The following is a 13,140-nucleotide window of genomic DNA, read 5'->3' on the forward strand; positions in this document are numbered from 1 at the left end:
GCAATTTTCCAATATGTTTTCAGTTATTTTACAGACACGCAGTTCCCCTAGTGTCACATGGGAATACAGTGGAACTGAGAGATGGGCATTGACTGGAAAATGCCTATCTTTTCTTGTTATTTTGCAGCTATGTTTCTGAGCTGCAGTACCAGTCCTAGATCTAGCAAATGTTGGCAGGCCATTTTGGTGGTATTATTCTGATGTTAGTGCATACAGGTGGGCATAAATTCTTGGTTATTTCCTCCCACAAATCACATAACTTAATTGCAAAAGGCAATAGTAATCTCTGAACAAAATCTCCAATTAATCCAGCTCTTCCCGTCCCTTCCTTATGTTAGTACAGCTACTGACTGGCTCCCCAGAGTCACTGCTCCTCATTCTCTTCCTTTCATCTCGGTCTCTCAGGGCTTATATGCCATCCTTCCCCTCACCCTCTTGCCCAGGGGATTGGCATTTAACACTGATCCCTCTTTGCCAGCATCCTTAACATAGTCACCCCCTCATCCTTCCACCACAACTCTTGTTTTGTAATCCCCAACTCTTGATCATTTTCACCATTCTCTGCTCTAATTGACCTACTTTTCATAGGCAGTATTTTTTTTCAAGTGCAAGTTTTTAAACTAGTTTTTCTAGTTTGAATGACAATTTTATCTTTTTTTGTGTGCACATCCTTTTTTTGCTTGCTTTCAACACATAAGCACTGACTCTGTACTCAGTGCTATTCTAATTACTGGGGATATAGTGATACAAGCGGAGAAGGCAAAGGCAAGCCACTCCAGTACTCTTGCCTAGAAAATCCCATGGACGGAGGAGCCTGGTAGACTGCAGTCCGTGGGGTTGCTAAGGGTCGGACACCACTGAGCGACTTCACTTTCACTTTTCACTTTCACACATTGGAGAAGGAAATGGCAACCCACTCCAGTGTTCTTGCCTGGAGAATCCCAGGGACAGGGGAGCCTGGTGGGCTTCTGTCTATGGGGTCACACAGAGTCGGACACTACTGAAGTGACTTAGCAGCAGTGATACAAGAAACAGACAAAAATCCTTCAAAAAGTTTACATTCTAGCATGGAATACAGACAAGAAAAAAAATATGCTATATATATATATATATTATGGTAGAGAAAGTGCTAAGGGATAAATAAAACTGAAAAGGGGAACATGAAATATAGAGTCAGGGCAGGTAAGAACTATATAATAACTTTTGAGTAAAGAGCTATAGGAAGTGGGGAAGAAACAAGGATATTTTGGCAAAGAACGTTTTAGGCAAGAGAAAATAGCAAGTACTATTTTTGCCTGGCATGTTCTATTAAAGAATAACAGGAGATCAGTGAGCTAGAACTAAGAGGACCAGAGGGAGGGTTGTTATAGATGAGATCAACCAAAGAAGAGTCAGATCATAGAAGGGTTGGCAGGTCAAAATATGGGTTTCAGCTTTCATTGAGTGTGATAGGGATTGATTGGAGGTTTTGAGTAAAGGAATGACATGCTGTTGTTTGCTTTTCTATGTGATCATTCAGGCTGCTGAATAAATGCCTGAGTGATACTAAAAGTAGAGAGACAAGTTAGAAAATTATTGCAATTATATAGAAGAGCCATATGTCTTGGACCAGGGTGGTAGCATTCTAACTGGGAGGAAGTATTTGGATTTGGAGATCTTTTGATGTAGTAGACAGACTCTATCAACAGGTTGAATATGGAGTAAGAAACAGAGTAGTCAAGAATGACCTCAGGATTTCAGCATGAACTCCTGATATGGAATTTCCATAACTGAGATTGGATAAGACTGTAGAAGGAGTTGGTTTGGGAGGAATAATCAGGAACTCAGCTTTGGATATGTGAAATTTGAAGTATCTACCAGATGTCCAAGTAGAAAAGTCAAAATGTAGTTGGATATATAAGGCTGGCATTCAGGGAAGTTCTGACTGCACATACAACACGGTGAATACCAGCATCATATGTGGGATTTAAAGCAACGTGACCAGGGTAAGCCAGCCTTCAAGGATTGGAAGATGAAGGAAGAAGACTAGGAAAGAGTGGACAGAAATATGGGAGGGAAGCCAGGTGATTGCTGTGTCCTGAAAGTCAAGTGCAGAAAATGTTTCAAAGGAGCAGAATGAATGTAAAAATGTAAAGACATTTTATGCGAATGGTATATAAACCTTTCCCCTTACTTTCTCACTAAACTTCGTTGCTATCAAATTGCTATGTGTGCACCTATTCTTATGCACCTATCTACTTATTGTGTGTATCCAAAGTGTCACTTGACCTATGCCCTCTCCCACTGTTACTTTTCTAATATCATTCTGACTTAAGATTCTTTATATATTTCTCCTGCTCTTTCTTTGGGAGCTTTCCATATCTCTCTAACCCTGTTGATCCCTTAGTATATGAGTTTTGCTGTGAAAATTTGGTGAGCAACTTTGATGCAATAATGTTTGCTCTTCAATTCTGAGAAATTTTATTATGATTTCTTTAACAATGTCATTTTTATTTTCTTTGTTTTCACTTTTCAGTACTACCTCCCTGTTTCAGGGTCAACTAAGTAATAGCCTCAATTACATGTGCAAAGCCCCTTTACCATGTAAGGCAATATATTCATAGTCTCGAGGATTAGGGGAGGGAAACTTCCTGAGAACCATAATTCTGCCTACCACACCCCGCCACTGAATTTTTCATTACTGCTGTCATGTTTTTTTATTTCCAAGAGCATCTTGAACATGATTTGCCTTCTTAAAATTAATTTACTTTCTTATTTCATAAATGTGATATCTTTTCTGAGCATCTCAATCAATTGCATGTGTGTGCGTGTTTAACTCTTCTACTCCTTGCATTATTTCCTCTTCAAAAGTTTTCCCTTTTTCTCTTGTTTGTCCTGATCCTTCATGTTAGATGCTATCCTGCTGTACTCAAAAGTCTGGTGACCATCTGTTCCATTGAAGAGTAAGACTTGTTCATCCTTTTTTCTCATTATGGCTGTCCTCCATATCTGCGGCCTCTGTGATGAAAGCAACTCCTCCCACTTTCTTCCAAATTATGAGCCTTTTATTCTGAAGTGGGAGGTGGGGTCCAGACTTTCAACCAATTTCACTACATTTAGCCTCTGTTTGTCCCTTCTACCCTCTCTTAATGGCCCCTGGTGTCTTTGAGTCTGGGACCTCTCTGGAATTCTGGGGGAAAATCAATTATTATGTATTACTCATTATTTATCACTTTGCACTCATGAGTCAGGTAATGCAATAAAACTTATCTATTTTTCTGTCCTAATCTGTGCTGGGTACTTCTTGTGCTTCCACCATCAAACTTGGAGACATTGGATAACTGCTGAGCACAGGTTGCCTTATCCTTTCACCTTACAGGCAGCTGCAGAAAAAAATGCTTTGATGCTTCACATAGAGGACTAGAGGGCTGCCGCTGTGATGTGGGATGTAAAGGCCGAGGCGACTGCTGCTGGGACTTTGAAGACACCTGTGTGCAATCAAGTACGAACTCTGAGAGCAAGTTTATTAGCATGTTGGTTGTGTGATCATTAATGCATGTGCAAATGCCCACCAGACACTTTTGTGTTAATAGTTTGCTTGGACTGACATAACGAAGTCCCACATACTGAGTGGCTTAAGCCACAGAAATTCTGGAAACTGGAAGTCCAGGTTCTAGGTGTTGGCTGCTGCTGCTAAGTCACTTCAGTCGTGTCCAACTCTGTGCGACCCCATAGACGGAAGCCCACCAGGCTCCCCCATCCCTGGGATTCTCCAGGCAAGAACACTGGAGTGGGTGGCTATTTCCTTCTCCAATGTGTGCAAGTGAAAAGTGAAAGTGAAGTCGCTCAGTTGTGCCGAACCTTAGCGACCCCACAGACTGCAGCCTACCAGGCTCCTCCATCCATGGGATTTTCTAGGCAAGAGTACTGGAGTGGCTTGCCATTGCCTTCTCCGCTAGGTGTTCGCAGGGTTGGTTCATTCCAAGATTGTGAGGGAGAATCCATTCCTTGACTCTTTTCTAGGTTTTGGTAGGTTGCTGGCCATCCTTGGTGTTCCTTGGCTTGTGGTAGCAAAACTCAAAAATCGGCCCTTATCTCCAGATAACCTTCTCCCCGTGTCTTCACAGTCTTCCCTCTGCATGTGTTCATGTCCAAATTTCCTCCTGTTACAAGAAGAATACCAGTCACACTGGGTTGGGACCCACACTAATGACCTCATTTTAATTTGTCTGCAAAGAACCTTTCCTAAATAAGGTCATATTCATAGTAACGGGGGAAGAGAGTGAAGACTTCCGCATTTTTGGGAAGGGACACAATTCAGCCCATAACACCTTGTATTCAGGATCTAGTGTTAGCCTCTCCTCTGTTTCAGTATTCTAAAGATAGAATTCACACTTTCTTTAGTTGAAGTTGATGAATAACAGTCTTCAGCAGATAAAATATTGCCAAATTATACACCTTTCAAAGGAGTTTTCCTATGGCTTGTCATCTTATTTAATTTTATTTTTAGTGGTTCTTGGAGAGCATAAGACTCCTATAGAAAGCTGGTGATTCTCATGCCACTGCTCCATAGAACACAACTTGAGAAACATTGTTCTTTTTTTTAAATTTATTCATTTTAATTGGGAGAAACATTGTTCTTGAGGTGGAAGAGACAGCTTAATTTGCAATATCTAATTTTCTATGAAGTCAAGGAAAGTGGTGGCCGTGTGTCTGGTGGTTTAATGATAATGAAGATTAGAACAGTAGAGCTCCTTACATTATTCTGAAAAGGGCTCAAGGTAGAGGATAACCCAGTATGGGTACACTCTATATTCCCTTTAATTCATTATTAAAAATCTTTTCTTTCTAAGTACATAATATATAAAGAAGAATGAAGAACTCTGTATGACTGAAGCATACAGCTGTCACCTAGCCAATGCATTTGTCTGATCATAGGGCTGACATTAATGCCAATCACCATTTCCTGGCAGGTGGCCCTTGAGAAAGCAATCTCCTCTAGATTTACTGAAACTGATCTCACATTAAGTGCCTATCTTGGAAAAATACCAGAGGCACGTTGGGGAGCTGATCTACCATTCTTTCACTGTCAGCTGGAATGTACCCTGGCTGCCTGTGTTCTTTCAGACCTGACCATGTTCCTGTTACTTCTGTTGTCACTGCCTCTTCCTTGATGTCAGTCCTTAGATCAGGCTGGGCAGGCTACTCTTGGGTGGCAATGGTCACTTAAGGCTGGTAGTTCTTCTATCTTTGGGTGGCAATAGGACAGGTGTTCAGTTTCTCCAAACTCAGAGGTATACCTGATAGGTAGACCAGAACTACAGCTTATAAAGCTACATTCCTCTCTGCCACCCATGCCAAAAGAGGAAAAGTGGTGGATTGCCCCTTATTTGTGTTATGTTTTTTCATTTGTGGGTGCAGATAAACTAAGAATTTGACTGTATGATAATATAAGAAGAAATGCATGAAGTTTATATTTTTGGTATTGGATGCTTAAAAGAAGTTGTATGCTCAAAACTGAATTGTGTAATTCTTCAGCTCAAATATGGACATGCAATAAATTTCGCTGTGGAGAGACCAGATTGGAATCCAGCCTTTGTTCTTGTTCAGATGACTGTTTACAGAAGAAAGACTGCTGTGCTGACTATAAGAGTGTTTGCCAAGGTAAGTAGGTGTTGCCCCTTTGCCTCTATGAGTTCAGTAACCCTAGAGCTAGCCTAGGCTGCAAATATTAAAACAAGTCAAAGAATTTTTAGCCACTCTGTGTGGAAGAAAAGACTCAGTGTGTTTACTGTGAGAAGAAATGTGTCTTGTGTATGATAGAGAAAGGGAGTTCATAGCATAGATAATATAGAAGAAAAAACTTAACGTTCCATGCTGTCTATAGGGCAAGATCTTTTTCAGTCCAATGACTATGGTGGACATTCTTGTGGTTTGAGACAAAGGATGGCAGATCCTAAAGTTAAAACATCGCAAACGAGATTCTCTGACCTAAAAAGCAATTGGTTAAACCAATAGGATTGTTGAAACAACTATGTCCTGAGTGGTTGGTTTAATGGCTGATTTAGAACTGGCAAGAGGTCATGCAGAGCCAAGATGAGAATCCAGGTTTATCAAATGCCTGATTTCACTTGCTTTGCTACTTTAGGGGTGCAGATTTTTTAAAAAAATCACCAATCTCTCTGAATATCTGATGAGACTTAAGAAAAATGCACACAAACATATAGCAACAAAATTGCTTCAAGTTTTGCTGAAGCAATTGCTGTTAACCCTTTTCTCATAATCAACATGTGGAATATCTTTAGACAAAAAAGAGATTAAATTGAATTTTGATTTTTTTAAAACAGGAAGAAAATGTTATAGTAGAAACATTATTATCCCTTAGTAGAAAATAGGTTTTGCACTAATGGACAAATCAGTTATTATGCAAAATACAATTGAAAATCAGCTAAGAAGGGCAATCAGAAAGGAAAGTAAAAGCTCCAAACGGTAAGTCTGTTTTTAAATAATAATTGGTACTTAACAGTGAATATTATGTCATGAAAAATCCATCTAAATTCACAAAACAAGTGTAGTTTCCAGTTTGCTGTTTCTCTGACAAGTTCACTGACCATACTGCCTCTGACCTTTGTAGTCTCCTGCCTTCTACCCTAATTTTATAACTCTTAACTTTTTATCTCAGTGGTGATTCTCTGGTCATGTGATAAATTTTCTCACTGAATTCATTGCACAGTATTTCTTGAATTTAGCAAAAACAAAGCGATTGTTACAGGCAGTGTTGAAATTTACCATTACCACTAATTAATTACTTTGATTGTGTTCCCTGAATCATTTCAGTTTATTTTTTAAACAAAGGTAAGTGTTTTCTCACTCTAAGAATTCAACACTTTACAGATGTAAATGATTCTTGCCAAAATTGTGTCTCCAGGCAGGAGTTGGAGGGAATTTGAATGATTTTTGTGCAAGAAACCAGCTAGTTACTTTTATATTTTAAGTTTAGAATTTTGAAAAAAAAAAAAGATTAATTTCTAACGTATAGATGGAAGAGAACAGTATGTTTTTACCATAGGTCCATCACCTTTCTTCAGCAATGATCAACTAATGACCAATCTTATCTCATGCTGACACAGTGAAAATTTCAAAAAGATAAAAAATATGACTCTAATAAATACAAAGCAAATATATCAAAGAGTCATTAACTCATTAAGGAGATAGCTGGTTCAGAGGATCAGAGACTAAGTATACATAGAACTGAAAGAGTGTTGAAACAAAATTACTAAAGATAATTTTTGGTGGGACACAGGTGATTTGCTTTGTTACAGGACAATTTGCCTGCTATCAGACAAGAATTAGTTACACTGTTATTAGTTTTCTGCTGATCAAATGAATCTTTGTGTGTGTACTCAGTCACTCAGTCCTGTCTGACTCTGCGACCCCACAAACTTTAGCTCACCAGGCTCCACTAGGCTCCACTGTCCATAGGATTTTCTCGGCAAGCACACTGGAGTCGGTTGCCATTTCCTCCTCCAAAATGCTATCCTTACTACTGCTGCTGCTGCTGCTGCTGCTGCTAAGTCGCTTCAGTCGTGTCCAACACTGTGCGACCCCATAGACGGCAGCCCACCAGGCTCCCCTGTCCCTGGGATTCTCCAGGCAAGAACACTGGAGTGGGTTGCTATTTCCTTCTCCAATGCATGAAAGTGGAAAGTGAAAGTGAAGTCTCTCAGTTGTGTCTGACTCTTAGTGACCCCATGGAGTGTAGCCTACCAGGCTCCTCCGTCCATGGGATTTTCCAGGCAAGAGTATTGGAGTGGGTTGCCATTGCCTTCTAAGGTGTAAAACAAATAGTAAAAGATAAGCTAGATAAAGGTATATTCTTTTAGGCAATTAGACAATCCAGAGAGGGGCTTTTAAGATTATAATAATTACCAGCATTACATTAAAATGAAGTCTAATTATCAGTTATCCTTTTGCTCATTTTCAAGTTTTGGAGTTTGTTCTTAATAAAATACCCCCAACCTATCTTTGAAAAATTTAGATTACATCAAAGGAAATCCTAATGTTAATATCATTCATCTATAAATATTTTTAGCATGTATCTAAAAAAGATGAACATTTAACAAAGTTAGAATACCATCAATATATCTAAAAATGTCTTCAGTAATTATAATATTTATTATCAACAAATATTTACTCTGTGTTCAGATTTTTCTGCTTCATGATATTAAAAAATATTTGTTTCAAGTAGGATCCAAAGAGATTTCAGATATTTCAATTGGCTGATATATTTCAAGTCCTTTAAAAGTAGGTTCTCCCTTCACTTCCTCTCCTGCAATTTACATGTTGGATAAATGGAGTCATTTATTCTGTAGAATTTTCCAGTCTGGGATTTGTAGATTGGATCTTCTGTGATTTAAGCATTTTGTCTTCTCCTATATTTCCTGCAAACTGGTAGTTAGAACTTAGTCCTTAGAACTAGAGGACTAGCATTCAACACGTTCTGTGTGAATTTCGTCACTGGAGTAGCATGAATTAAGTCATTTGGAAAGATCATTTCCATTGAATGTTAGAGGACTGTTCAGATTCAAGTGTCTACCTATCTGTCATGTATCCTTCACACATATCTATCTGTTGGGGTTATCTTGGTCATGTTAGGCATGTATAATGATTGCATAGATCCATTGTGTGTGTGCTGAGTTGCTAAGTTGTGTCCAACTCTTTGTGACCCCATGGACTATAGTCCATTAGGAGTTGCAAATGATGGCATTCATATTAGATCATTTCTACTTCATTAATGAGCTGAAATGTTCTATAAACAGAAACATCCATGGAGTGAGAATTTTTTTAAGTTATGATCTTAAAAATTTGTTCAATTTTTCCCATTTAATATCATATCAATTATTCTCCTTGGTTATTTCCGCTTTATTCATGCTTTATTTTCATTTTTCTTTAGACTATATACCTATGTCAATTAAAGGGCCCCTGGTAGCTCAGTTGGTGAAGAATCTGCCTGCAGTGCAGGAGACCCAGGTTTAATCCCTGGGTCAGGAAGATCCCCTGGAGAAGGGAGTGGCAACTCATTCCCGTATTCTTTCCTGGGAAACCCCATGGACAGAAGAACCTGATGGACTACAGTCCATGGGGTTGCAAAGAGCCAGACACGACTGAGTGATTAACACTTTCATTTATTAAATTCATTTTTTCCTAGTGGTTGGGAAAGCATTGTCTTTGAGGGAAAAAACATTATTTGAAAAAAAAAAAAGAAAGAAGAAATTGTCCCTTTCCAACTAAAAGAATTCCCTTTGTTTTCTTGGTAAAGATGGGCTTCTTGATATTGTTAGTATAGATTCCTGATCTGTGCAAATTGCTACAGGCACTGACCCTGCCGACATGTGAACTAGCATTCAACACGTTCTGTATGAATTTCGTCACTGGAGTTGTATGAATTTCGTCACTGGAGTAGCATGAATTAAGTCATTTGGAAAGATCATTTCCATTGAATGTTAGTTTCTCTTTTCTTATCTAAAGATGTTGATCTTATGCTTTTCAGGAGAAACCTCATGGGTGAAGGAAGAGTGCAGCACAGCCCAGCAGCCTCAGTGCCCAGAAGGGTGAGACAGAGTTGGCCATGTTTATCCTCCTTTAATAGATGGCGAATGGAAATGTAGTTAAGGCAAGATGGAATTTCCTCCACCATGTTTACACTTGAAAACAAAACAGTTAACAAAAGATTAGATTCCTTGTAGCTTCCAACTCACAACACACTTTGGTTTGCTTTATTGTTTACAAAGCAACTTTTATTAAGTTATTATCTTACAACAATGACTTAAAAAATGGTTGAAGTATTTGTAGTAACATCCCAAGGTCCTATAAAAATCAGGACTAGAATTTAGATCTAAATGATGTTAGCCCAAACTCTTTTTCCTTTGTCATCCTGGCCCCTCAGATTTATTCTCACTGAGGGAAAGGGAAGAGAATTGTCCATGGAAGGCCTCACTGTGAAAGGAGGACATTGGAGAATGGATGAGGAAAACTCTGTCAGGTGGGCATGGGTGACGAACGCGTGAGGCGTCACACCTCACCCCACCTTCCCATGAACCCCTTCACATGCTTATGATGGCTGCTCCCGGACTTGGTCCAGCCCTGGAAGTATGCCCCATGTCCCCTCACAGTCAAGGTGGATTTCCCCTTTGCCTCTGGTTGTCCTTTCTGCCCTTCATCTGCTTCACTCTTCCGGCCCAAGCAGTGGGAACAAGAGAGTGAGACAAAAGAAAGAGAAAACACTATCAGGCTATAGAAAGAATTGATGGAGACATTTTTAGATAACATTACTTCATTTAAAAAATGTGTGTAGATAATGTATCTATTTGTATATCTTGTTGCTGCTGCTGCTGCTGCTAAGTCACTTCAGTCGTGTCCGACTCTGTGCGACCCCATAGACGGAAGCCCACCAGGCTCCCCCATCCCTGGGATTCTCCAGGCAAGAACACTGGAGTGGGTTGCCATTTCCTTCTCCAATGTGTGAAAGTGAAAAGTGAAAGTGAAGTCGCTCAGTCGTGTCTGACCCTTAGCGACCCCACGGACTGCAGCCTACTAGGCTCCTCCATCCATGGGGTTTTCTAGGCAAGAGTACTGGAGTGGCTTGCCATTGCCTTCTCCGGTATATCTTGTTACTTTGGTTTATACCAGATCCAGCTACCCTCTTCAGAATTTTCTAGGTAAAAGAGTAAAGAATTTAAAATTTAAAAAAAAGACTTGAGTTTGGGTCCTGATTGCCTGTAGGACTTTGCCCTAGTAACTTCCCTAAACTTCATCTACAAAATTAGAATAATAATAATAATAGCAATAATAATAGTGCCAAGTTCAGAAGATTTCATGTGAGAAGAGAATCAACACCTTGATCGCATAGATGTATGACCCTGTTTTTAAGCTGCAAGATTATTTTGATGCCATATTTACTAATATAAATTTTAAAATCAGAATTGTGCTAATGACTTTGAGAGCTGGACTATAAAGAAAGCTGAGCGCCAAAGAATTGATGCTTTTGAACTGTGGTGCTGGAGAAGACTCTTGAGAGTCCCTTGGACTGCAAGGAGATCCAACCAGTACATCCTAAAGGCAATCAGTCCTGAATATTCATTGGAAGGACTGATGCTGAAGATGAAACTCCAATACTTTGGCCACCTGATGAGAAGAACTGACTCATTGGAAAAGACTCTGATGCTGGGAAAGGTGGAAGGCAGGAGGAGAAGGGATGACAGAGGATGAGATGGTTGGATGGCATCACCGACTCAATGGACATGGGTTTGACTAAACTCCAGGAGTTGGTGATGGACAGGGAGGCCTGGAATGCTGCAGTCCATGGGGTCACAAAGAGTCAGACACAACTGAGTGACTGAACTGAACCAAACTGAACACAAATTGCAATATGGCACTTAAATTCCTGGATGACTGCTTTCTACACACTGTAGACAGTCCAAAATTTCCATTCTTATTTTTTGAGATGTAGTTTTTGTGCATTGAAGTATTCACACTTTAGTATAATTTTTAGAAATTCAGAAACCTATGTAACCCACAGATATAGAATATTTCCAATATATAGAATATTACCATGCCCCCAGAAAGATGTCTCTGTTCTGATTTTTATCACCATCAGTTCAGTTCAGTCACTCAGTCATGTCTGACTCTTTACAACCCCATGGACTGCAGCACACCAGGCTTCCCTGTCCATCACCAACTCCTGGAGCCTGCTCAAATTCATGTCCATCGAGTCAGTGATGCCATCCAACCATCTCACACTCTGTCATCCCCTTCTCCTTCTGCCTTCAGTCTTTCCCAGCATCAGGGGCTTTTCCAATGAGTCAGCTCTTCACATCAGGTGACCAAAGTATTGGAGCTTCAGCTTCAGCATCAGTCCTTCCAATGAATATTCATGACTGATTTCCTTTACGATTGACTGGTTTGATCTCCTTACAATCCAAGGGACTCTCAAGAGTCTTCTCCAGCACCACAGTTTTTGCTGATTGAATAAAGCTTCTCCATCTTTGGCTGCAAAGAATATAATCAATCTGATTTCTGTATTGACCATCTGGTGATGTCCTTGTGTAGAGTTGTCCCTGTGTTGTTGGAAGAGGGTGTTTTCTATAATCAGTGCATTCTCTTGGCAAAACTCTGTTAGCCTTTGCCCTGCTTCATTTTGTACTCCAAGGTCAAACTTGCTGGCTACTCCAGGTATATCTTGACTTCTACTGTTGCATTCCAGTCCTCTGAAATGAAAAGTATGTCTTTTTTGGGTGCTAGTTCTAGAAAGTCTTGTTAGTTTTCATAGAACCATTCAACTTCAGCTTCTTCAGCTTTACTGGTAGGGGCATAGACTTGGATTACTGTGATATTGAACGGTTTGCCTTGGAAACTAACACAGATCATTGTGTCATTTTTGAGATTGCATCCAAGTACTACATTTTGGACTCTTTTGTTGACTATGAGGGCTACTCCATTTCTTCTAAAGGATTCCTGCCCACAATAGTAGATACAATGGTCATCTGAGTTAAATTTGGCCATTCCAGTCCATTTTAGTTCACTGATTCCTAAAATGTCAATATTCCCTCTTGCCATTTCCTGTTTGACCACTTTCAATTTACCTTGATTCATAGACTAAGTTCCTATGCAATATCGTTATTCACAGCATCGGAAATCCACAACTGGGTGTTGTTTTCACTTTGGCTCTGTCTCTTCATTCTTCTTGGAGTTATTTCTCCACTGTTCTCAGTAGCATATTGGGAACCTACCAACCTGGGAGTTCATCTTTCAGTGTCAAAACTTTTCATATTGTTCATCACCATAGATTCATGTTGTAGAATTTTATGTAAATGCACTCTTAAGTGCATATATCCTCTTAAGTCTGTCTTTTGTTTTTTTTGTTTTCTTTCTGTTTGTTTTCTTTTATTGTTTGCTTAACCCAATGTTTCTGAGACTCATAAATGTTATGGCATGCATCGTTTATCTCACATGGGCTTTTGCACAGTGTGTTTTCTCTGAGTGAAACATTGGTCCCTTTCTCTTTTCATATCATTTCTGTTTGTTCTTTAGGGGTCAGTTCATGTGTAATACCCCCTGGAGAGCCTGCTCTCACATTACCAAGACTGAATCTATGTACTTGAA

The 13,140-nt window shown here is 39.6% G+C and overlaps 1 protein-coding gene across 1 annotated transcript in view; it reads left to right on the forward strand.

Moving 5' to 3' along the window:
• ENPP3 (ectonucleotide pyrophosphatase/phosphodiesterase 3) overlaps window positions 1-13,140 on the forward strand; it is an 88,044-nt gene that overhangs the window by 12,840 nt on the left and 62,064 nt on the right. Inside the window, exons 3-5 of the mRNA XM_055433134.2 lie at window positions 3,359-3,481; window positions 5,518-5,643; window positions 9,530-9,590. Of these exons, the coding sequence (XP_055289109.2) occupies window positions 3,359-3,481; window positions 5,518-5,643; window positions 9,530-9,590 (310 nt within the window). The remainder of the gene's footprint in view (window positions 1-3,358; window positions 3,482-5,517; window positions 5,644-9,529; window positions 9,591-13,140) is intronic.

This window comes from Moschus berezovskii, chromosome 10 (assembly GCF_049115385.1).
Source record: "Moschus berezovskii isolate FMDL1 chromosome 10, NW_MosBer_1.0, whole genome shotgun sequence".
NCBI classification, from domain to species: Eukaryota; Metazoa; Chordata; class Mammalia; order Artiodactyla; family Moschidae; genus Moschus; species Moschus berezovskii.